This window comes from Porites lutea, chromosome 1 (genome assembly GCF_958299795.1).
Source record: "Porites lutea chromosome 1, jaPorLute2.1, whole genome shotgun sequence".
Taxonomy (NCBI): domain Eukaryota; kingdom Metazoa; phylum Cnidaria; class Anthozoa; order Scleractinia; family Poritidae; genus Porites; species Porites lutea.
Window position 1 is genome coordinate 47,684,669 of NC_133201.1, and position 26,636 is coordinate 47,711,304.

Below are 26,636 nucleotides of genomic sequence, written 5' to 3' on the forward strand. Positions count from 1 at the left end.
TGTAAATTAAACGAGACTTACCTGTAAGGTGAAGTTTGATTGAGGTTCTACCAGGTCATCACAGCAGCAGAGATTACATGCCCTCCCAGTTGTTACCCTCCCTGGTTTCATACTCAGCCCATATCCTGTTATGGGCCTACTGGGTCTTCTTTTTATTACATACGGACACTCAGTGCTTTTAATATTGACCAGCTATGCGCATGCGCTATCTCATGTAATCTCTGCTGCTGTGATGACCTGGTAGAACCTCAATCAAACTTCACCTTACAGGTAAGTCTCGTTTAATTTACAATTTTCCTTGTTATTTATACCTTCTTTCAACGTTTTGAACGATTATTTTAATGTTTTGCTGTATTTAGTGGCAGTTACTGTTTTAGTTCAGATAAATATCGTGACACAGCTCCTTTAAACACTTCCTCTGGTCAGGGTTATCATGTACTCCGGTTTGATAAGCCACGTCCGAACTACGCGTCCTCATTTGATTGGACTGACGGTAGTTATGGAAACCTCGCTACAAAAATTCGCTACTTTCAAAACGAGAAGGAAACTGGGCCGAATTCACTTTTGCAAAGACTTCTGGGATTTTTACTAAGGACAGGGAAAAAACTGGCCAATAGCTGACCAGCGCATCCTCCAAAACAATCCCAAATAATTGCGCTCCATAATTTCGGCTCCAGTTCCCTTTTCTCGTTTCTTACGCGACGAATGATTTCTGGGTCATTTTATTCGCAGCTTTCGTACTCGTTTGAAAAACAAACAAACAATCAAACAAAATTACAAAATAAATAAATAAATGAAACAAAACAATAGCAGTAACATCAAAAGTAACAAAAAAATGCTAAAAAATGTGCCAACGAGAGACGAATTTGCTGGTTAAAGACTAATTTATAGCAAGAGATCTCTTGTTTAAAGCATTATTGTCTCAATGAAAGCTTTTCTTAAAGTTTCACCTCCCAACTTAAATAAAGTACATGTGAGCAATGGTTATTGTGCAATGAGTAATAAAAACAGACCGAGGGCCCTTTAGAAATTTTTCGAATGCTGACGCACAAGAACTCGTTTTGTTCGATTGTATCGAGACTTTATACGGTTTCGAATTTTTACAAAAAGAAAGAAATATGAGTCAGCCCAATATCCGTTAACGAACTCACTCTTTCGGTAGCTGGGAATTTCGTGTTACAAGATATTCACTGCACTTAATTTTCGTAACAATTTATCCTCTCAAAATGGTCATCTTTCGTGGCAAACATTGAAATGACCATGGAAGATCAGCAGGTAGAATGCTGAACAGTTACATTCATCGACCACGCGCTGAGTGATAATACTGACAAGTTGCAAACAGGAAGGAAAATCTTTAAATAAGAATGACCGAGACCGGGTTTGATAAGCCTGCGAGACTGAGCACCCCACCTGAACCCTTGTTTTCACTAAAACCGCTGGACGCCACAACCTGGTTGAGGTCAGTGTTATCTAAGGTCTTCCGTGCAAACAGCCGTTGATTACAGTCAACTTTCTCTAAGGTGACGGGGGACACCTTTGGGACTGGCATTAAGTGTCCACATTATAGAGAGTCAAATAAAGAGAGTAAAGAAAGGCGGGGACCAACTCCTAGTGTCCGTTTTACGGAGGTGTCCATTAAGAGAGAGTCGACTGTACATCTGTTGTGATGTGTAACTTGTTACCTAACACACGTTTCAGCTGATAAATAAACCAACCATTCTCTGTCGACAAGAAAAACGCAAACATAATACAGAGAAGGAAATTATCTCTCTCTTCTTAGCACGAGGTCAACTTCATTTTCTAGCCTCACCTTGCTGTCTTTCCTCCGCTATTATTAGTCATAATACAGCAGGATACAAACAGTCAACAGAGGACTATTACCATAGGGCGTGGCCCCACGTGTCACGTCGTGTTTACACTGGTGACCAGATCATAATCATGACTGGCTTCAGACGCGCTTACGTAAGCTGCAGCTTGAGATTGCCTGCAGTCATTATCAAGTTAATTGCAATTCTATTTTAACTACAACTTCTCCTGTTTCTACTTCGTGTAATAACAGTCTTTCATGCCAGGGCCCTTTTCCTCTCGCCACTAGTTTTGCCAAGCTGACTTCTGTGCGGCCCAAGAAGTCTGCAGAGAAAACAAAATGAAAACACTCGCGATAAACGATTTTGAATTTTTTTTGAATGAATACTATGCTAAGCTCGTCTACCTGCGTAGACATTTAAAGCCTAAATAAAACGGAAAAAAAGTCACAAATCGCTTTGTTCTCATAAGGTTTCCCTTAAGACCTAAAGTAAATCAGTCACAATGAAGGATTTTGCTTTCACCGGGGGTCAAAGAAGTTATATTCAGAATTGAGGAAAGTATACTTTAATAGCAAGCCGTTATAAGGAAGGTTGAATGAGGGTTTAACGATGTATCTTTGAGAACTCTCTTTGCCTAGCCTGTTTTGCAGCTGACCCACGCATCATCTACACAATTGGTATAGTCCACTCAGTGTCTGCGATGCACGCTATCCTTGCCTTGTGTTGGACAAGCTTTGAAACTCTAAGGGCTAGTTCAGACGCCGTACTTTTCAGGTGCCGAACCTAACTGGATAAGTTCGACTTTGGAGCGTCAATTGCGCCATCTGATTCAGACTGCGCACCGTATGTCTAGCCTAAGTGAAGTTCAATAGACTCCGTCGAACTTTTGCCGCACCAAACGCTTTTGCTGCACCTAACTAAAACTGCCGTACCAAAGTGATTCAGACGCTGCTCTTTTGCCGTTCTTAATTCATCAGTTAGGTTCGGCACATGAGTGGAGCGGCGTCTGTTTTAAGGCACCCTATATTTTCTCACAGCCTGTCACGAGCTTTCCTTGTGTCTGAGCTTTCTCGCGCTCGCACAGATATCAAAGCAAACACTCCAAATATTTGGTTGCCACTTGGCTGGGTGAATCACAGACTGTGTCTGGTAAAAGCGCAGCAAGTAAGTTTGGATATGGGGATTAACACTTACCATTTGGAGAAAACAGATCTCGATCAAACACGGTAATACAAAGAACATCTTGCTCAACACTTTTGACGGTGAAAATCAACTGGGAAAGAAAACCAAAATAAAATGCCATAAAAAACATATAATGATTATTCTTCGTTAACAAGTAAATGACAAGTGATCTTAAAACATCGACTTCTTTGAAAAAAACAGCGAACGCTTTAATGCAAAACAGGAAAGAAACAAGGCAAGACTTTGATTCGCTTTTGTTCACCTTTTAAAACACTTGACTGATTGTTACGTTTGATTCAACCGACACGGTTTCGCCGGTAAAGACACTGTCATTTGCATTAGTTTTAGAGAGATTAAGCATCGCGTTTGCGGCAAACGGCAAACGTGAGATTCATGTTGAGAAATTTTCAAAATGAGAAATGAGTTGATAAAAACAGCTTAAAACAATTGTTATGGATAGAATTGGCGTGAATCTATCGATTTTCGTGTAGTTAGAATAACAGTTATGACTGCTGTAACCTTTCCTCTCCACCCGCCTCGTCTAGCTTTTGCTATTTGCGAGCGGAGATTTATGGCGACTTGAGGTGTATGAAAATAAAGTATAGTACCCCACAGTAAACAATACGTAAATGGAAAACTTGGTCACGTGGTACAAATTTGCGTTTGCCTTTTGTCGTAAACGCGATGCTTAATCTCTTTATAGGGTTTTGAGCTTAAACGTGCAGTTGAGCAAGGTTCAACTTTCACGTTTACGTGCAACCTTTCATACATTGCCTCTATTTTATTTGCAAACCCAAATTTTACGCTCGTAGACACGTAAAAATTACGCGACAATGGAAATCCACCTTGAGCCTGAATCATCCAGGACCGCAGAATCTCTCTAAATGGACACGTCCGTTGAAGTATCGCTTTTTGATATTTCATGGCATCGGTCGATCTCGATTTACACCCTTCCCATTTAGTATTTAAGATCAAACTATTTTACGTGGTTCCTACCGTAGAATTCCACTTTGGATTTAGCGTCTGTGGGACCACTTTAGTGCGCTGTTCCTGACTACCCATGCTCACTTCGCAGTACGGATCACTCAAACCTGTTTTTAAACACAGACAAAACAGAATAACAACAAGGGTTAGAGGCAACCGTGCAAAACGTTACATAAATCGCGAGGAGAAAAAAAAAATAACTGAAATATTTTTTAGTGAAACAACAAATTTTAAACTACGTGATTAACTAGGTATATCCGCGGGTTCCAAAATTGGTTTGGTGGTGTAAACTGTTTACAACTCACTAAGAAAATTTCCTGAGGTGCTCCAATTTTCATTAACCTGGTAGACGAAAATCCTGAAGCACGACATTACGGGATCTTAACAATCCCTTGACTCTGGTGATAATCATAAGCTTTTTCTGAAAGGCAGGTGTCATAACAATAGAACACGAGGCCTTCTACAGGGTTATACACCAGAAACCAACCTCGAATCTACCGGGGAGTATGCCGCCCACTCTTGTTTGAATGCCGCGGCTGGGTTCTATATGCCATTTTCACCATTACATTACTTTTCTTTAGCTATCAGAATTCAATTCGTTTTTCTTTCAAATACACTAATCCCGGAGAGACTTCAATAACAAAAGTCCTTATTTGCACAAGAAAAGGTGAAAACATTCTAGTCTTGTCTGCTCTTGTGAAAAGGCGTCTTCAAAAATACGGCCTATTGATGGCGTAGAATGATGAGAGTGGCCAGGCCAACGGTTCAACGTGGCCGCCAATGACACAGTTATGCCTAAGATAACAGTCGAACTGAGAAGAAAGTCTTAATCGATAGCCAGTATGAATTCATCAGATTCTTATTCTTGGTTTTCACATGACGTCACCAAAATTCAAACTAAGAAACTATCGCTTCCTCTGAGTTTCTACTTTCACATGATATTAGAGCACCTTAAAACCTTTATACAACAAATTTTCGGTTCAAAAGGGTTCTTTGTTTTGACATACAGGACGCTTGAATTTCCAGGCTTTTGCGTGACGCGGCATTTAACTGGCGGCCGGAAAAGCTCTTATGTGGGTTAAAAACATTACGGATTTTTGGAGATTTTGCTATCTAAACATTCCTTGTCTTAGAATCAAATATTGCTTTAATCTTTATCAGTTCCTCAAGCGAAGAATTCATGCATAAGTAGGAAAACTCAAAATGTTTCTGTTGGTTTCCGGCGGCTATATTTGTGCCCCGGAAAGGGACACAAACATGGCGTCTCCATACAAAGCTTTATAAATTTGGGTAAAACGTTTTTCGAATATCTCGCATATGGACTATTGCATAGACCTGATTCTTGGCAAGGCTTTTCGTATATTTATCTTCTTTCATTTCCCAGATTCTAGACTTTCTATATTAAAAGGTTTCCATTTTTATTTCTGCTTTCTCACGTGAGTGAAAACTGAAAATTGAACCTATTAGGGGCCGACAAGTCGAACTAAGTAGACTGGTAGTCTAATATTACGGGTGGCGCATTATTGTTCGGTATAATAGCAGCGCTTGGACATGGAACTTTCGAGTCTGTGCACAGGTTAAATTCTCACGTTTGTGGTTGTCGAAGGCGGCTCTATGTACAACCAAGAAGCATTTCACTCAGGTAAAGCTATTTTTATTGTAGTTCTTGTGCCACTTTTAACATATTGCTTGAGTATGGTTTAATCGTTTGAGTTTGTTGATGACTGAAACATTAGTGGATATTATATCAGTCGAAAGTTAGTGAACGTTTCTTTTCTAAGTCTCTCCTTACAATCATATTTTACAAACCTCTATGTTATTCTAATTCCATATAGTCTTCTTAAGGCGTGAAAATCAAATTTAGTACAAACCCAGCAATTTAAACATTGATTTTGGAAGCAACCTGTCTCCAAGCAAATTTATAGTCCGAAAGTAATTTTAATATTATTGCATTTTATCACGGTTTTAATTTACATTGAAATGTTTGCTTTTGCGACCCTCCATTGCTTCAATTCGGTTGAGACCCCTTTCAATCAGTATTTTTCAAGCAACTTTTGCTAGCTTGTGAACTGTTTCTTTCGTGGGGCATATGATGAAGAGCAAGCTTGAAAGCGCGAGAAACTTTAGCTATACATATTTTATACTAAGGCAAGTATCGCAAACGCGTTCTTTTCACGCGGCTGTAGCTTATCAACATCGCTTACCCGACTCGTCATCTGTCATCTCTCCTTTGAGACGCTTTTCCCCAAGCTGCAAAATGTTCTTTATATTTTATTCACCTAGGAATTAACATGGTTGCCTAATTTCAAAAGTTTTACAACTTCCTGACATCGCAGTGGATATACCACTGACCTGCGGTTAAAGTTTGATCACTTGTATTCATTTAAGGAACGTTGTTTGAATATTTTACAAGCTGTTGCTTTCGTCGGGCTGAGTAAAACGTAACCTCTGTTTACATTTCATAATCCTAATGAGCTCTGAAGTGAAAAAGAAATGCAAGACTACAAAATGAGTGGATCATAGGTTTAGTTTCAGTTCAGTTTTAGTTGTTTGGTCACACTTAATGATATAGCCGGTTACAATACTTGGCTTCACACTAGAAGCTAAGTTTGTTTCAAGTAAGCACTTGATTCAAGTGCACTTGAAAGTCCTAAGTTGCTCTGTAGAGAACATGGCTTCACACCTGCCTCGTACCCAGACGTCTCTCTCTCTCGCGCGCGTTTGTACCCTTCCCATGGTCCCTTGCGGCTCATCACCAGTCGCTCGCCTCTACCTTGCGAAAAACGAAGCGCCTGAGGAAGAGGCTGGCTTCACACTTGTTGACAAAGTATATTACACAAAGGAAAAGCGGTCAACTCTCCGTTCATTAGAATCTTGAAACCGCTGCACGTGCACATCGTACACATGCATGGCTTCCATTTCTTATTGGTAAAGTGCGTTCTCAAGTGTGGTGTAACCCATACTTGGCGGCGAACTTCGGTATCTTTGAGCTACGAACGCCTCCATGGTCAAAGTAAAGTTTAAGCAAGTACATTTCACCCCTTCACACTCAAATTAGGTTCCAAGTACACTTAGATTATACTTGAGAGCATACTTGGCGGCGAACTTCGGCATCTTTGAGCTACGAACGTAGGTACATTTCACCCCTTCACACTCAAATTAGGTTCCAAGTACACTTAGATTATACTTGAGAGCTCTAGTGTGAAGCCAAGTTATATTGGTTATATTATTAATAATAAAAGAGGAAAGAAACATTTTCTATATTCCTAACATTCCTTCCTTCAGACTTTTCCTTGCGGATGCAACTGAAGATAAGTGAACAGTGAAAGTACGTAGGCACATCACTACGATATAAGTGTTCGAAACTCAAGCCAGTATATATCAAGAATTTGATCTGATCTGATCTGGGACATCAGTAACCTTGAACTAGAGCTTGATGACGCACAAGATTGTCGTACAAGTATTATCAATTGAGTTGGTAATGTCGATTACTCACTATAAAACGACTTTTTTTCGCCCCACCGTTCTCTTTTAATACAAATGCGAAGGTGGATTTGCAATGGTATAAAGCATGTGTCTGTGCCTTCAGCGTTGATGTACTTTTAATGATAAGGTTTCAGGCGCAATTCTCAGTGTCCGAAGTGTATATCACTTGTTCAAAAATAATGCTTACAAATCTGAGAAAGTGCTTGTCGTCACAAAAATAAGTAGCTTCATATCAGGTTCATCCATAAGGATTATATTGAAGAGTATACAGTCAACGGTACACAGTCTGCTCATTCATATGATCTGAAAGAATTGTCAACTTCAACCTGATACTTACCGTTTTCTTTAAACGGCATTCTAAATCTGTTGTATATTTAATACAAAGGGAATGCTAATAGTAACATATTGGGCAGCTTGCTCTCCGTCTTCAAAAAAACATATTTTTTTTAAAGAAAGGGAAATACGACAAGCATGTAATCCTCTAATTACAATGAGATAAAACCATATCAAATTCTGACACGTATTTTGCTGCAATCAGGTTCAATCTCGTTGTGGCATTGAACGTGATTATTTCGCGACACTTCAGTCGTCTGGCAGAGTAGGAGTGTGTCAAGAAAAAAACGTGTAAAAAAACTTTCGAGCAAGAAGGTTAAGAGCCGTCTGTAAACAACTAAACCCAGACCGAATGCATTTAGTTTTACATTTATGACTTGGGTTAGCTAAGAGCAATAACAGCATTAATAACCATGGCAATTAAACAAGCACAGTATTTGAAACAGAGAGATGTTCCATTAAACAATTGCACAGTTCGAGAGTCTTTAGTATTCAAAAGCAAATACATGAATTTAAGTCTTGACTGATTCTGGACATGTCTAGGTCTGCAAAGGTTCAACAAGTTTGCGGTTGTTTCTGCTGTACTTGACCTTGGCAAAGCGGTGTTTTTGTGCACTTTTTTTCAGTCTTTTTGGTCATTTTAAAATTTTAAATCAAGGAGTATTGTGTCCCTCATATATGTCACTACATTCGGAAGTCAATCTTAGTAAAATAATGACGCGCCTGAGGCAACAACAACTTAAAAGACATCTTATATTCACATGGTTCTTATTTTGAAAGGTGTAGGAAGCTGGGCAAACATAATGACAACAGTGAGTATAAACAGTTGGTGAAAAATATAAACCCGAAACTTTAACTTAATGGTTTTGGGTGAAAGACAATGGCGGTCTCCGTCAGCAAAGCACAATTTTAAAAAGGTTGATGACCAAAATATCCGCCTCTCTAATGACTAAAGGTACTTAAATATTTTAATTCACTTCCAACTATTTTAACTGTATGCTTTTTCATTCGGCTGTTTTTCTAGGTCAAAACTGATACTTATTCAACGTAGTGCTCAAAACTAAAAGGATCTCGGCTAAAGATCGCGGGATTTCAAGATTAAACTCCAAAGAAATCTTTGACGAACGCCTCTCAGTGTAGCTCATAATTCAACTGCTGTCAACCTTTCTAATTAATTTTAGAAAAGTACACAAAGGTAAATACTACGAAAAAGATCAAGACTTTTATTCAACTGGGAAACGAATTAAGATCCTGAATGGTCAATAACAGCTGCCAGATGCTGAGTGTGACGGGATAAAAATTTTCAGCAATTGACTCCAGTCGTTAAACGAATAAAACGCTGAATGACACTGGAAAACAACTTTATCCAAGGCGAGTAGAAGAAGGGGCTCCGAAGAATTCCGCTCAGGTCTAAAATCAAGAGCTGACTAAAATTGGCAAATACAGTTGTATACCAAGAACAGAACACTGAGAACTAACACGAGTTGCGCAAAAACTGATATCGAAACTACGCTCTGATACTTTCGACAAAGTAAGCAAGACCGGAAATTAATCTTTGTTAAAGCTGAATGCAAACCTCGGAATTAAACGGAGGTAGTAGAGACAGGATCGACTGGAAAATCAATAGTGAAGTATAACACACTATCAAAATTGCTTCAACGCAGTTGCGAAACGTATTAAACCTAGCGAACGCTGGAGGTGATGGAGTATCTTAAAATGCGGATTGACAGCGCTAACGCACTACTTATCACAGCATATAGCATTATAGTACTGGTTGGTATCTGCGGTAACTCGCTAGTTATACACGTGGTTCGGAAAAAGAGATCCATGCATTCCACAATGAACTTCCTTCTTGTTAATCTGGCCATAGCTGACCTTCTTACCCTTGTGTGGTGTATGCCAGGGACGTTTCTCGCCTACACTACACATCCCAGTGGACAAACAGGTAGCTTCCTGTGTAAATTCATCACTACACACAGCATTGGAGGTGTAGGCATGATTGTGTCTGGACTAACGCTCACTTTAATCTCCGTAGAACGCTACAAAGCGCTGGTGCGCGCGTTACAGACGCCTTCTCGCTTAAACAAAGACAATGTCGTCTACGTTATTGCGGTAATCTGGGTTTTCGCCATCGCTTACGTCACCCCGCTCTTCGTATTTATGACATTCGACGAGAAAAGAAAGCGTTGCGCGACACTGTGGCCTACCTCATCGACAAATGCAAACGCTTACTGGATTGTGCTCGCTGTTATAGTAACAACCGCTTTTATAACCATGACCGTGTGCTATTTTAGTATCATCAGGGGGATGTACTTTACCAACACTATATGCTCATCGAACGCGAATACAGGGGATGAAACTGACGCAATGATTAAACGAAGGATCGTCACAATGTTGTTGATAGTAACAGTCGTATTTGTGCTTTGCTTTTTCCCATATGCGATAGCCACGGCTACTGACATTCCCCAGGAAAACACGTTCTTTAAGATCTCCTATTTTTTAGTCTACTGTAGTTCGAGTATTAATCCGATTACCTACGCTGTCGGTAGCTCAAATTACAGACAAGCATTTAAAGAGGTTTTACAAGAGATAAAACTCCGTTTGTTATGCACCTGACCTTACGTTGAGTCTGAATATAATTTACCAGGACTAAAGAACTACATAGACGAAATCACTAATTAACAATGCATGTGGGGGTTTTGATTTATTTAAATCCAAATTTGAGGCCGTCGAAAATCTTGTAAGACATAATCATACTAGAAATCGTATTCTAAAAACACGCCTTATTAGCAGAGGATGCTACAAGAACAAAAAAAACCCATTCCTTTAACTTGTCAGTCCTAATTATTAAGAAAATGACAAGCCCTACATCTCGTAAATTGAACAACAACAACTAGGAAAAAAAAGGAAAGAAAAAAAACGGCCGGTATTTAGAAACTACTGATTGAAGCGATCTCCCAAATAAGCGAGATTTTTTTTTTTCGCCTGGCTACTTAAATATAATCCAATGCATATACTAAAACAAATATCAAGTCTAAATACTAGGAAAATTATGCTAACAGCACTTTGACCAAGTTAACGCTCAGTGTCATATTAAATGCGTTGCTTGCTGTCGTTTATGTCCTTATCTCCAAAGTGCTTTGAAATATCCCACGTAGCAGATATGTGTACATGACAAATAAACGGCACTTTGACCAACGCTCAGTGTGATATCAGACGCGTTGCTTGTTGTCGTTCATGCCCTTATCTCCAAAGTGCTTTGAAATATTCCACGTAGCAGATATGTGTACATAACAAATAAACGCCAGTTCTAAAACTAGTGTTTCTTTGGTCTCTATCTTTGATAAACGTAACTCCGTTTTAATGTAATTCGGGTATGTTTTTCCTCGAGATCGCTTGATTGGCAAAACAATTCTAAGCCTATACATTCAGAACACAGAAGCAATCGGTCATGTAAAGGCTACTCATACTAACTATATCCTAACTTTTCTAAGACTGATAAATTGCTTTTCGCAGGTAATATTATCTATCAACTGTAAACATTTTGAATTTTGATTAAAAACTATTCTCGACTGTGGAACACTTGCCATTGTGTCTGGTGTTAACGAAGATGTGTTGCGAGTGATAATTGGAAAATAAAAGTTGTTTTTTTTCATTAACCTAAATCAACACTGCATTTCGTGTCAACTACAAAAGGTTCCGATAATAGGTATAATAAAATTAGAAGAGGATTTCAAAGTTGTATTTTTCGCACAATTTGGGTTGCAAAAAAAGCTCATTAACTCAAATGGAACACTTAATATCCTAACAAAAATGCATTGTATTAAGACTGTCTAACGCTTGTGTCGGGAGATAAAATTCAAATGACAGCTAAAAGCAGGGCTTTGTACTTCTGATCGAAATTAGACTAACTAATCAATTGAGAACTTTTGGAAAATACATTTCTTTTGTACTATTCGTTATGTCCGTTGAGGTGCTTAACTTTTGAGTCTGGGAATAAAATCCTAAAGTGTGACAATTCAAATGAAATAATAAGAAGAACGTGTTGAAACTAAAGCTAGGTTCAAACTTGAGACCCCGGGGGAGGCTCTGCATATGAAAGGGGTGGGGATACTCGTCGGAAATTTTGAATTAAACCCCTAAAGGAGACCAATCTGGGCGTGGCTCGAGGCTTTTTTGACCCCTAAAAGAGACCATGTTATTTTTATATTTTTTCGCGTGCAACCCTAAAAGAGACCTTCACGGCTAAATATGATGGCGTTTTGCCCAGAACACCCTAAGTGAGACCAAAATTCGATATTTACACCCTTAAGAGAGACGACGAGCATCCCCACCCCTTTCATATGCGGAGTCCCCCCCCCCCCCCCCCCCCCCGGGCTTGAGACACAAATGCAAACCCAAGGAAATACACGAGTGAACTGGCTCAACGTTAATGCAAACACAAACGCAAGCGCCGACTCAAGAATGGAGTGGGAGTCGTTGACGTCTTTAGAGGTGTTGGATGTTGTGATCTAGAGAAAGTAGCGTTTCGATTGCGCTTAACCCTTTAAGTCCCAATAGTGACTAACAGCAATTTTCTCCTAACGATATCCATACATTGTCATGAGATGAGGTTATGAGAATTAATAAAATGATCACCTAAGAGAAAATACTTTGATCTTTTATCAAATTCTCTTAACTAATTCTTTAAGGAAATGTATGTATGTAAAGGGTTAAGACACCGAATAGTAGGGAGCTTAAGCAACAACAACGGCGACGGTTACGAAAACGTCACTTGAAAAGTGAATTCGTTCCGCTTCAGACTTTATCGCAATTATTCCATCTCGTTCAATTCGTCAAATGTTGGCCCCTTGTTTGCGACATCCAAAAACAAAATTTAACTCGTTTTTTTTTCTTAGGGAGTTGTTGCCTGTCGAATGGAGGTCAAGAAAATTTAAGGTATTACACAGTGCTTGGTTTTCAGTTGTGCAGGTGATATATCCAGCGGGTGTTGAGGTTTAGAAATTAATGTCGTGGTCATTGTTCTCGAAGGAATTCAGACGTTATCGTCGTGTTTTGATTAGGAAATGGACCAAGAAGTGTAAAGCTTTTATATTTCTTATCGGATAGCCGACCAACCGCTGTAAGGTGGCGACCAACGTCTGACTGATCTGACACAAAAGAAAAAATCGCTCGTAGCGATAATAGAATTGTCTAAATAAAAATACCATTTAGAAACAATTATACAAAAAATAGCGCCGCCGTGGTTAATGTTCTGTGTGGAAACGAGACTTTGCTCAATTCGCGGATTTGATTTGACTAGAGAATGGACAAAGTAAATAATGGAAGCAAATGAACAGCGACTTTCCCCTGGAAAACTTGTTTATTAGTTACAGATCTCAAAATGAGACTATTCAAATGAAAGCTACTGCATACTACTTTCTTGTAGTACTGTTTAGGCTCATAAAGTGTAATTTTTATTCTAGGTATTATTATTTATGAGTTTCCACCGGCTTCCTCGCAGGAAGACTGGGCGCAGCGCCAACCTTTTGATACAGGGAACAGGAGACGAGTACAAGGCGGTTGCTCACTTTTTATACAACTATTTGCACATCATTAATTGATATCCAAGACACACATCAACAATTGATTTCGCTGCAAAACCTCATACTCAGACATTCTATACTTTACACGGCTACAGAGGAGAATGGGACTATCTTGCATGCTCCTGTCACGCTAGCCTGAGAAAACAGCCGACATTTGGCGACGCTACCAGTAGTTTCCCCGCCAAATGACGTGTGAGAAACGGGCGCAGAAATTCCATACCGATGACGCGTCTCTACCCAGATATGGGTAGTGCTTCTGATTGGTCGTGCCGCGTGGGAAATTTGATTCAAGCAATCAGACGCACTACCCAGATCTGGGTAGTGACGCGTCATCAGTATGGAATTTCTGCGCTAGTTTCTAAGACGTCATTTGGCGGGGAAACCAGTGGTAGCGTCGCGAAATGTCGGCTGTTTTCTCAGGCTACTGTCACGCGAGCGGGCTTTTAAATTCAGTTCTTTTCCAGAAGTGTTTTTAGCCCCGTAGGTACGTTTTTTTGAGGCCCTCCAGTCCTATGCGTTCGTTAGATTTTTCTAGTAGACTTACCTTGCAAATGCGTTTTACTTAAGCAGTGACTAAACTCTCTCAACTGAGGACTCACCATTTGGATCAGAGGCAATTAAATCAACACCCTCTATAAAAGTGACTTTGAGTTTTCCTATTCCTCCGGTCTTGATTGAACGCGCTAAGGATTAACAAAATGAATGTCGAAAAGGTTAAACAAAATACACCCACACAAGTCGAAAATTCAAGAGCAATTATGCGTTTTTTTAGACACACATTGACATACAAACAGACAGACAGACTGACACTAAGGCAGGTACTCAGAAAGACAGACAGGTAGACACAGACAGACGTGCAGGCACGCAGGTAGCTAGTCAGAAAGACAGACGGGCGGACAGAAACAGACAGACAGACAGACAGACAGACACAGACAGACGCAAAGGCAGGTAGGTAGTCTGAGAGACAGACGGACAGACACAGACAGACGTGCAGGCAGGCACGAAGACAGACAGACAGACGGACACAAAGACAGGCTAACAGACATACAGAGAGACAGGTAGACAGACTGGTGGACATGCATTTCGCTTAACGTACCTCTGTGAGCCTTTTGTCTTAATTCCCGCTCAGTTTCAATGTAAGTCTCTGACGCTTTCTCGATGAATTCCATCCACCGATTTCTGTTGAATAAAGGCATTATTAGCACCTCACATTCGAGTTTGTACTTGCTCGCATTAGGTAATATTGCTAGCCAATGTTAGGTAGAAATAGCCACTTGACATGATTCTGTGAACAGGCTTATGGAGGAAGAGGAAGTAAAAACGCGAGGAGATGGCGAGGGACAAAGCCTTCGTTCGCCGATGTTTCCCTTTCTCCCACCAAGGAGCCTGGTCCCAGGCTAACATGATTTTGATTTGAAGGCTCGAAATCTAAACACACCGATTGTGACTGTTTGGTCGATGAGGTAAAGACTTTAAATGTTCCAAAATAATTTTAAAGTGCAGTTAATAACATAAAATATATAGCTTTAGTCGGCTAGGTTATAAAATAATGACGTGCAATAAGTACCTTTCAGTTTTTGTTTCAGTTCGGAAGGAGTAAGTCTGATCAATATGCGATATATGAAACACATATTCTTCGGCTGAAAAGAAAAAAAAACTTCAATATCAGTCGTTCTCCGACGCTAGATATCATACACACCATCAATTCACCCACTCTTTCTATGAAACGTATTTGTTGTAGTTAATTTTTTATCCCAGGTTATTTTTATGTTTCCTTTGTTTTTCGGTATGGTAATGTATGCTAATGAAGTTGAAACAAAGAAAAACATAAAAATTACCTGAGATAAAAAAATAACTACAACATATATGTTGTGGTTTAATTTTATCCTTGGTTTAAATTTTATTTTCCTTTGTTTCTGGGTATGGTAGTATACCACTTATTAACCGAGAATGAGGTCATTACAGGGGAATCTCAGACCGAGGCCTTGATGTATTGACCGAGCGACAGCGAAGTCAATACACTAAGGCCGAGGCCTGAGATTTCCTTGTAATGACCGAACGGACGAGGTTAATAAGTTATTTTATTGCGCGTATCACGAGAATTTTATTCCGTAAAGTTTATTTGTACAAATCTTTACGCTTTATTTTCACATGTGAGAAAAGCTTATACAGCCAATCAAAATGGCGTACAGGTTTTTTAACGTGTGGAAGTATAACCAATCAACGACAGCATAAATGCCTTTGAGCCAATCAGAGTCGTTAACCGTTTGCATTCAAATGGCTTTCCAGATTTGGCGGCTTTTTAGCGGCGCCTACAAATTTTCTTCAGAAAACGGTGGGAACGAAGGAAAGCTATAACGGGTTTGTGTCGGTTGGTTACTCCTTAGAAGGGTTTGTGCAGCATCAAGAAAACAACAACACATGAAGCAAAACACAGAGAGGTGTTTCTTTGTTGAAAACGTTTTTATTTTCAAGGAACGAGCCGTCGAGAGAGCTGGAAAATATTGATGGAAGAGATCTCGACGTGTTAATCGCCAATTTTCTACTTCAAGTTCGAAAGAAAGACGGAGAACAATGATACGAGCCCACATCGCTGAGGTCTGTCTTTTGTAACGTGCTTACTAGCTTAAACTTGTGTAAGTGCATTTTCTGTTGGTTCTGTTAAGCATGATGAGGACTTAGGATGTGCTACGAGATTTGCCATTACTATTAAATTTGCATTTGGCTCTACTATTTGTGATTTGCTCTCAGTAACATGTTTTAAATTAAGAAAACTATTTCCGTGAAAATTCTCGTGATATGTGTAATAAACAGCTCACGTCATAGAAAGTGCTTTGTACGGGGTTATATTCACTCGTTGCTAATGCCAAAGGCCCTCACTCGCTCGTACCTTGCTCGTTCGGGTTTTGACACAAACAACTCGTGAACATAACCCCTTATAGGCCGCACTTTCTATGACGTAAACTATATATACATGGCATTTTCATTATGGACCTGAACTTGCGATCAATTAAAACCAACAACTGATCAGCGGATAACTTTAAAGAACACTTCACCTCAATGAGTTGTACACCTTAGCCCGCGATACAGTCAAGTGACACTGTTGAGCGGATGCTCTTTATGACAGCTGTCAATTGATCATATCATGGATGTCCATAAGGATGTCCACTATCAAGTTAAACACAGATTGTATATGCCTTGGACACCTAGTTAGTAATGAACGGTCATTACAAGAAAACAGCCAATCAGACCGCGCGTACTATTGTAGCCATATAATAATGAATGTTAATTACTTTGAAACAAAGGAAAATAAAATTTAAACCAAGGATAAAAGTAAACCACAGCATATAGGAGGAGCCACGTTGTGGTACCCTGACAATGGGGAGTATTGGCATATAGAGAAGAAAGCAACAACGTTGTTTGGGCACAGTAACATGGCCACACACCCTACTTTTTTCAACTTACTATTCATCTCCTGAGTTCGCTTGACAATCACTTCATTCAGGATTATAGGCTGTAGATAAAGAAGAGAAAGACCAGTTAGGCCTCTTGATTTTTAGGATACTGTAAATGACCTAATTAACGCCCGCGGCGTCTATTTAATTTTAGGGGTCCAAGCGGGCTCGTTTAATTGATGGGAGGGAGGCGTTTGAAAGAGATAGGGAGGCGTTTATTCTCACATGCAAGAAGCTCAACAAAACTAGTATGCTTTTGGTGAAAACATCGCGATAGTTTTAAAATAGCGGATTGTCCGATCCATCAATTGATACGTCTAGACCGTCTAGAGATCCATATCGCTCTTTCAAATTCCGACATCGATGTCAGAATCCTCGCTCAGGGTTATTGTGCTGCCATCGTTAGTCTATCCTTACTTTAAACGTAACATTGAACAAGATGAAATACGCAAAGTAACTGAATGAATTGAATGATTTTGCTCCCTTTTGCTAATTCTTAGTACCTTGGAGTAATTCTCATAGAGGGGCGTCTATTAGACAGAGGCGTTTATTAGAGATGGGCGTCTAATACAATTTTAACAACGTAGAGAGGACATTTATTAGATAAGAGGCGCTCATTTGGGAGTGGGCGTTTGTTAGGTCATACTGATTTGCAAGTTCTAGTATATAATTGTCAGGGTAAGAAGACTGTTGGTGACACAAGGACTTTAACCAACTATCCTACGCCTAGAAAATCATATTCCACCTACTTATGACCAAACGCCTGGGTTCAAACCATTGCAAATGCTACAATGGTCACGGTTATGTAGAACAGCGTAGAGTTACCTTCCTGTATATGGAGTACATCACGTCTTGTTCATTCGACTCGAATCCGATCTTCTTAGATAGACTTCCAGTAATGGAGCTTTGAGGTCGTGTTAACATGAGGAAATCGTTAAAGAGAAAAGCCTTGAGCTCTTTACCGCTCTTGACCTGAAATCAAGGAATGTAATAAACATCAGTTCTTGAATAAGATAGGCATATCTTGGAATGGGTTGGTTAACTCGCAAGAACAGCTAACAACACGGTAATTTTCAAGGAGTTATAATAACTCCTCTAGTGGGGTTAATTTAACTCCTTACAGTGGAGTAATTTTTGGGGGAGTTATTTTAACTCCAAAAAGGAGTTTAAAGAACTCTTTTTCAGGAGTAAAAATCACCCTAGTTATTGAGGAGTGAAAATGACCCCAAATTTGGAGTTAAATTAGGAGTTAAAGTAACCCCATAAAAGGGGTTATCCTGTACCTCAACTTTTCACTGGGCCATTTTTGGAGTTATGATAACTCCCTCAAAACTACTGTGAAATTGAAGGGGAGTCATAAATGGTTCTGAAAACGGAGGTGAACAACGCAGCTTTTGGCTGGATTAACGATCAAACAAATAATCTAAAAGCAAAGGGACTGCTAGAATTAGAGGGCTAGTAAAGCTGTTATCTATGATGTCACTTTCTTTATCAGCAACCTGATTGGCCGATCGAACGCAATTCTCAAACTCTCACGGGGAAACTGACTGGTCTACCCCATTCCGTCTTGAGCTCTCAGCAAATGGCGGACGAAACAAGTAGTGCTCACTTAGGCAAACAGACTTTTCGAGCCATGAGGGTTAACCTTGGGTCCACTCAATCGTATGCAGTTAAAAAGCTAATGATGGGCCTTCGTAAGCTTAACCAATAAAAATGCTCTCTCTGTCATCGTTTGCTGTCTACCGTTTTCATTTACCTGAACCAGAACCATGCCAAGGATTACTCAGTGAAAACGAAAATGGAGAGTAACTGTTGCATAATTATACTCCCCCTTAAATGGTGAAAATTAATTACCTTCCAAAGTGTTCCAGAGTGTAACAGCTTTCGCGGTCCCAGACAATTTGTTGTTGAGTTAAAAAACAAACGCTGTAGAGTAAACAACACCGACATAAATAAAACGATTAAAAGAGATGGATTTACAGGAGGGAGAACATTTTTGTATTTCAAAATGTTAAAACCGTTCTCACGATGATAGGTGAAAAGTTTAGGACTTTCTATGTATCATATATTAGGTAAATATGACTCCGCTAGCTCAAAAACTTCGTCATTATTGAGTATAAATGAAACTGATGCTTTTTTCTACTGTTAAGTTAGCCCAGCAAAATTTATAAGCAAAAAGTAGAAGTTGGTTCCGCTCCATATCACGTAAATCGCAGTAAATTGTAGAGGATGTGGCCGATAAAAACCGATTACGCACCTCTCCGATACTCTCCAGGTTGACATGTGCTTGAAGCCACTCCAAATGATCTGTGTTTTCTTGGTTACGAACACCTTCGTTAACCTGTGGGAAAACAAAGTATAAAACACCGCTGTGTTTAGCCTGATTTTCGGTGAAGTGTGTGTTCTCAGACGTTTCGAGGTCGTTCGTTACCAAATGCTCCGACAAGGAAAATACGATTGCAGATAGAACTTCCCCGTATTCCTTAACCCGCCTAATTTCACGTCGTGTGGAGGACGTGAGCACAAGACAATGGTTTTCCTTTTCTTTTCTTAAACTTAGACCCTGTTTACATGGAGTGGGGGACCTCGGTCTAGTGGGGTAGGTTTCTTTTGTTTTGTGTCCCCTAGAGCGTGAAAACAAAAGAAACCAACCCCACTAGACCGGGGTCCCCCACTCCATGTAAACAGGCCCTTAGATACAGACAGCATTCAACTACGGAAAATTTTACCAACATTTGTCAAATTGAACGGCATGGAATAAGAGCGATGAATTTTGAAACAGTAAGAACTCGGAATCAGTTTTATGAGACGTTTTCGTCACCGTTGTCGTCGTTTCGCTGAAGTCCCTGGTGAAACGAGGTCAAAGCTTGGGTGGAAAGGTTCGTACACATCATTGTCATATCATCCCAGGCCTCGGGTTGGTGCCTTTGTTCACAGGAATGCGGGAACGGTCTATTGCGAGCTATAAATCAGTTTAATACGACAGTAAACTAAATAAACCATACATGCAAGTGAGCAAGAAAGACCTCCGTGAACGGGCAAGATGTCAAGCGAATCCTGTAACCTGATTGGCTACCCGCGCGACCAAGATATTGCAGGCCTATCTGACCCGCACGGGATCTTTCCCGAGCTCACCCCAGCGATACTTCGTCTCAATCCCGCATAAAACTTGGCCAATCATAATCAGCCATCTTGACCCCACACTTAGTCAAGAACGCATATGTCTAATCGGGGTTTTCGTACCTGTTGACAAAGTTCTTCAGCTTTCTCCAGCGCAGTTTCTAAGTTCACCCTGTCAAAGTGATTCTCAGGGGTGTACTTTAAAATCTAATGACAAAGGCAAACACTATATTAGACCCCTAAACCCTATTCTGCACGTGGCTGAGAGCAATTGCTGACTGTTTGGAGATCAATAATAATAAAAATAATAAGAAGAAAGTTCTTTTTACAGATGGCCTATGTCACATAATGTGGTTTTCAATAGGGCACTGCAACATTAACTCGTAAAGGTAAGTTAAACTTTAACTCTTTTCAGTATAAGTTTTATAGATTTGAAACTCACGAAGGTCATCGGAAAAGTTAACAAGTAGATGACTGTTTTTGACAAGAAGGGTATAAACCTCACCTCTCTGATTAAAAGAGGATATTTGCAAATTCTCTGGAGAGGTTTTAACAGATAGCTGCTGAGAGGAAGACCTTTGGCTCGAGGATCTGCAATGCATTTCTGTTAAAAACAACATAAAAGATATAACAAGAAAATATTGTTGAGCCGTAAATTACCATTCATTCAACCAGCTTAATGGATACCTAGCGCCTACTCGAAGAAATACAATTGCTACGAACGATATAACAAAATAACGATACAAAAGTTCATCGGTTAGGGCACTGCATTTTTTGTAAAAGAAATTGTTAGTAGAGTGAACTTTGGGGCTCGTTTAAGCTTTACCTTCTCCAGCTGTTTGAATTCTGGGTTTGTTTCAGTCTTGTTTTGCAGAAGTTGGCAAGCTTTCAACTGACAGCTACAGAATCGCACGTAGGGCGTCAGATGCGGTAACTGAAGAAAGGAAAAGTCAAATAAATCGGAGAAAAACATACAAAAATAGTTTACTGTAGATAAGGAGAATGCAGACTGTCAGATTATTATCAATTAGTTTGGAAAAAAAACATATAAGCAGAAAATATGCTGAAGAATGTCACTGCAACCCCAGCCCCCTTCCCCCGCCCCCCCGCCCCCCCCCCCCCCCCAAAAAAAAAATATGTTTAAGTAGGGAAGAACCTTTTAAAGCTTGGAATAATGTAAGTTGTTATATATGGATTTTTACTCTAGATTTGTTTTGACATAAGCTCAAGGCTGGCCAAAAATGGCGGCCAGTTATTTGGGTACTGTTCTATAAACAGTTCCACCAGGTCGGCGTGAGCATATCAGAATATTTGGATTGAAGCAATTGCCAGCAGACGCTTTCCATTAAAATAGATTTCTTGTACTCGCTGGTTATTTCTAGCAAAAGTTCACGTTCGTTCTAGAGAAATAAATCGGTCTCTGACTCGTTATTTCTTGTTGACATTCCTGCTTGAGACAAAGACGACCCTAAAAACAACTTCCGAAACCGCAATGGAGAGGAATGGCAGGTCAGCATTGCGTTATAAGTTGACGTTTCGCTACAAGTGTCCTTAGTATGTTAACCTCGTTTAAGTACGGAGTATCTTACCATTTCACAAAGGATATCGCCGATTGATGTAATAGCCACACTGGTACTCATCTTCTTTCGAATCAGAAAAGCCCTGACAACAAAATCACGATGATAAATAAAGTTTATAATTAATTATGAATGCAATCCGTCACACGGTGGAGATAAGCCTATTAGCCAATCTCAAACTTCAGGAAAACCGGGGCAGCTTTCGTTGCTAGAATTTCTGAATATTTTGAATAACCAGCGTTTGATCTGTGATTTGTGATGATTTGTCGATGGCTTTCAGCTACGAGAAGAAGATCATAAAAGCGCCACATTTGAAGTGTAAAACTACGAGTTGTTGGACGGCCGGTTGCTGAGCAAACAGGTTGCCATGGTGACAAGCCTAACGATTTCGCTACTCGTCTCTCGAACAACTCAGCCCAGAGTTCGCTCTCCTTTAGCTGACAGGTAGACAGGAAGACTGGGGGATACCATCGGTGTAAACAAGTCATAATCATACTCAGTCTCCTTGTCGGGTTGTAAACGGTTTGAACAGAGGAGTCGTGTCATTATTAAAATGTTGATCGTCCAGACAAGTGTAATATTGAGTGTGACTGTTGTTGACAATGAATGATGTAACGGCAACATGTCAAGAAGTTATCATCAAAGTCAACGTTAGTTGTGTGTTGTCATTTGATGATAATAAACTCTAATCATTAATCAAACTGGTCACATAAGTCGAATTGTTAAAATAATCGACGTCTTCGCCCATAGCGGTTACCCAGAAATCCTAGTGCGACAAGCTGAAGCCCAGTCTCCCTGAATTTTTGCCCAGTATAAATACTCACTTAAGAAGTCTCATGTTGCACCAGATGAGCTCCTTCCAGTTAATAAACACGGTAACAAGTTCCTGCTCAGTCAGCAATCCAGACTCGGCCAAGGGGTTGTAGAAAACCTAACATATGTAACAATTGACAAGACAGTGTTAGGCCAGATTTACAACGCAGTTTTATCTCTCCGGGTTCATAACGTTATTTTCTCCGAATCGGATTTATTACATTCAATTCAAGGTATTCAGGATGAGGATGTTAACACACATCAGTAGGACAAAGAACATTCATTCGGATACAAAGTATTCACTTAAGATTCCGGATTCAGAATTTCCGGACACGCTGTCGAGCTGGGATGTTTTCATTTCAGATTCACCCATCGCGTGCAAACAGCAAATTGAATAGGGAAAAAATTTCAAAGTGTTAACGTGCACTTAGAATGTCACTTATCGGTTTCTGTAACATGAAGAACCTAAATTTCTGTGAAATGTAGCGTGCGGAGCAGGCGCCGGGTTTTTTTAGGGCTGTAAAAAAAATAAACAACCTATGCCTGCTACGCAGGTTAGTGGAATGTTGCTGGAAGCAAAGTAACGCTATTATCCCTGAATGGGATGCTTAGCAGTATGCTGCCAATATCGTGAACCGACCGGTTTGCCCATGTAAAGAGTAAACAAGACCATCCTGGTCCCACATTCAACCCTTTTACTGACCTCCAAAGTCGCACTGAGATCATCCATGTAAACTTCCTCCGTGTTAATAAGCTCGTATATGACGTTCTGTGACAGAAAAAAATGGTTGAACAAAAAGATAAGAATAAAAAAGTACAAAAAAGACAAATGACACGCACACAAACAAAAGAAAGAAAGAAACAAGACAGCAAGCAAGGTTTCCATAGTTGAGAGCGAAAGAAGGAGGAAATCACAGAGGGAGAGGCAACTTTTGAACACTGACTATGGCGTTAAGAAAAGGGAGTGAGGATGAAGGGCGAAGAGAGACTTCTGTTCAAGCCAAAAGCTCAAAAAACACTCCTCTCTTCCCACATCGTAAATTCAATGAATTCAAACCACCACCGAACTTTCCATACCTGTCTTTGTTGTTCCGTTGTGGACATAGAGGCCAAAACTTTGGCATCAAAAGACCCCGTCCCTAAACAGAGAAAACAAAGACCACAGCCGTGTTACTTATAGCCCCTTGTCATTGGTGACTTCCCTCTGTCCTTTTCGCAGCAAATCAATACATTATACAGGCCATGGAATGATATTATCAACGTGAATAATGGCTTAACTCAGCCCAAATTCTGCTTCTGTCTTTGGAATACAAAAAACAGAAAGAGTTCTCATATCGGCCTTGAGGTTTTTAGTGTTATAGAAAAGCGAAGAGTTTTTATTTATTTATACATCACTTTCGTCTGAAGTTTTCTAAAACTAAAAAACTAAAACCGATACGAGAAAATACTGCAGATATTGTACCTGTGCGAATAGGAAAGCGTGTCGAAAGAAAATAGGTTCATTACAGTCAATAAAAAAGAAATGCAGAAAAAATCAATTGCAATATAATGACGCATCCCAATACAAAAATAGATTGCAAGCCAAATCATGACTGCAATAGAAAAAAATACCGCTAAACAATCAAATATAACCATGTTGTGACAATTTAACAGCTATATATTTTGCAAACAGATTCACAACCTCTAGACTGAAATATTTATGTCCCCGTCGGAAAGAAAAATCATCATTTTACAATTGCGTCATATACTAAGAAGTATTTTAACCGGCGAAGCCTGTTTGGATAAACCCTTCGTCTTAAATGTAAATCGTGAACAACGACCTTTGCGGAACGCGGTTAAGAAGATTTAAGAAATTATAATATTCAATGTAATAAGACGTTTTCAGAGTCCTCATCGATTGACACATAAAATTGCCATTCCAACCGATGACAGCAAATACTTTATTATAAAATCAGGATCCATAAAATTCATAAATTTGATACACAAGCGAAAACATTAAAGGAGAGTCATTCCAAAAAAATTGAGCGTCTTACGTACCCTGGGAAGTATTTCCATTGTTTCCTCTTTGAATAACCTCGACTTTGTGTTTCTTCGGACGAAACTGGTTTTTCAGGTTTCGCAAGCTATTACGACAGGCCTTCGCAACGCGAGACTGCAGAGGCGATCCCGCGCGATTAAAACCCATCACGTGTAACAACAGTTATCTCGCTAACGATTGAAGATAGTACAATACTCTAAGGCTCGGCAGATCTTTAAAATCGCACCAACAGAATAAAACTGGACGTTTCAACAAAATTTTCTGAATATTATTCACGGTTCAGAGCCTATAATTGGTTAAAAATAGGACTGAGTCATAATTGACACGTATCAAGAACCAGCGTATTTAAAATTTTTTTCAGTTTCAGCGAGCGGCCAAAATGATGCAAGAGTTGCCGGTTGTTGCATTTGAACCATGTTATTCAAAACAAAACATTTTCGCGCGACAAAACCACACAGCGGTGACAATTTTAACGGAAACATAAAAAGTAATTTTAGCCGATGAAAACATTAAGCTTGTTTTTCAGTTTTGTTGTTTTTAACCTAAAAACACAGTGAAAGCAAAATCTTTCATATTCATGAAAAATGTGATGCAAATTTCCTCATCGGATGTTTTAAACGTCACAATATCGACGGGAATTTGATATTGTAAAAACATGATTATTAAAATTTTTGACCAAGAAATCTGAAACAAAAAAATACATACAATTTTGTCACACTCAAGGGTCACCACCTCGAAAAAAAAATGGCAGATAGACTAACGCAATCAAAAATTATGTATCATTTCGCTCCAATTGAGACCAAGTTATGGGAGGATCATTTCTCACTCTAACGTTTAAATCAGTGGACCCGGAATTTGTTTGACGCTACCATTCGAATAAGCCCTCTTTGGCAGAATATTTGGATAGTTTAATATATTTCCTAGGATTTTAGACAAGACAAGACAAGACAAAAAGATTTTTTTGGGAGGGGGGCGGGGGCGGGAGGGGGGGGGGGGGGGTGGTTGGAGGGTAAAATTCTTCTCGCGAAAAAGGCGGATATCCAAGTAGAACAAGTGGCTCTCGTTATACCAATAGTTTGCTTACCGCATTTCAGTTTCTACCAACTGACTAGACTCAGTAACAGTAAAGTTAATTCAATTCAAGCAAATGATTTTAATGAATATAGTAAAAATAAAGCCGAGAGGCTTACGGAGAGAGGAAGAAGAAAATCGGCCCAAAATATTTATTCCTTGTATTTGGTCAAGGAAGTGGAAATATATGGCACAATACGAGATGCTTAATATTCTTAGATTTCCTTGGCAGTTGTGCCTTCAGTATACGCCTCCGAAAAAAGAAAAAAATCGACGGCCTGATTATTTCGAGTGAGTCTAATAACTTTTTTACCAAGGTAAGTAAAGCACCAGTCGAAACCAAACGAATGCACCTGTTCAGCAGCCTTCGAATAGAAATAGTGGACTACCTGTGATCAACGCTGAAAAACCGATACGTTTCGACTCAGCCAACAGTAGATTCCCTTACAAAGGGTACTAGAGCGTTTACATTGTCATGTTTTCGTTTCCCCTTCTCATTTGACGCACAAAAGCAAAACAATTGTAAGCTGCGAACACGCGTTTCTCCGTTTTCTCGCGATTATGACCGTTGACACCGAGAAACGGCTTTGCTACAAGATCTGATAGGCTCGTTAAACAGAGCGAAGCGTGACGTCAGGTTACCAGGGTAGCAAGATTTCTGGATCTCAACAATGTTTCTTGACAGAGATGGCTATTTGCGTTGTCGAACGATGGAAGAAAATTATGAGCTACCGTTTTGTTCCTGAGTGAACAGTTTTGTTCATTTTGTTCTTTTTTTCTCCCTGCCATATTTGCAGGGCCACGGTTTGTTGAGATCCAGAAATTTTGCTACCATGGCGACGTGACGTAACGACTTCTCCTCTCTATTGTCCTCTCATCTTATGATTGATTGAAGTGACCATTTTACAAAAGCGCTCTGCAGAAAGAGGAAGTAACAGTTCAGTGTTACAAAGGACTCTTGACACACGAGAGACAATTTACTACCATCAAGCTAATTTGGACAATTTCTTATTCCAGTGCAAGTACAGATGTTTGAATCTCGACGGTCATCGAGGGCGATTTTCCCCGCTAAAATACTTATGTAATATAAATGACAAACACAACTGCCATGTAGAAATATTGACCGTTAACCAAAGGTTCCGGGGAAAATAACACGATTCGATTCGTTCACAGTGACAAAAAAA

General features: G+C 39.7%; 2 protein-coding genes across 2 annotated transcripts in view; one reads left to right on the top strand and one right to left on the bottom strand.

Annotated features, from left to right (window-relative positions):
- Positions 1-291: 291 nt before the first annotated feature.
- LOC140953131 (intersectin-1-like) overlaps positions 292-26,636 on the bottom strand; it is a 57,771-nt gene continuing 31,426 nt past the window's right edge. The window contains exons 24-40 of the mRNA XM_073402636.1: positions 23,421-23,482; positions 23,047-23,112; positions 22,355-22,461; positions 21,543-21,615; positions 20,780-20,887; positions 20,459-20,557; positions 20,077-20,160; positions 19,091-19,174; positions 18,688-18,759; positions 17,659-17,805; positions 16,844-16,892; positions 14,946-15,018; positions 14,475-14,557; positions 13,978-14,061; positions 3,987-4,081; positions 3,003-3,081; positions 292-2,130 (exon numbers count right to left, since the gene is read on the bottom strand). Of these exons, the coding sequence (XP_073258737.1) occupies positions 1,997-2,130; positions 3,003-3,081; positions 3,987-4,081; positions 13,978-14,061; positions 14,475-14,557; positions 14,946-15,018; positions 16,844-16,892; positions 17,659-17,805; positions 18,688-18,759; positions 19,091-19,174; positions 20,077-20,160; positions 20,459-20,557; positions 20,780-20,887; positions 21,543-21,615; positions 22,355-22,461; positions 23,047-23,112; positions 23,421-23,482 (1,499 nt within the window). The 3' untranslated portion in view covers positions 292-1,996. The remainder of the gene's footprint in view (positions 2,131-3,002; positions 3,082-3,986; positions 4,082-13,977; positions 14,062-14,474; positions 14,558-14,945; positions 15,019-16,843; positions 16,893-17,658; positions 17,806-18,687; positions 18,760-19,090; positions 19,175-20,076; positions 20,161-20,458; positions 20,558-20,779; positions 20,888-21,542; positions 21,616-22,354; positions 22,462-23,046; positions 23,113-23,420; positions 23,483-26,636) is intronic.
- LOC140953150 (neuropeptide Y receptor type 2-like) lies at positions 8,470-10,593 on the top strand. The gene has a single exon (XM_073402653.1). The coding sequence runs from the start codon at positions 9,495-9,497 to the stop codon at positions 10,407-10,409; it is 915 nt and encodes a 304-aa protein (XP_073258754.1). The 5' UTR covers positions 8,470-9,494; the 3' UTR covers positions 10,410-10,593.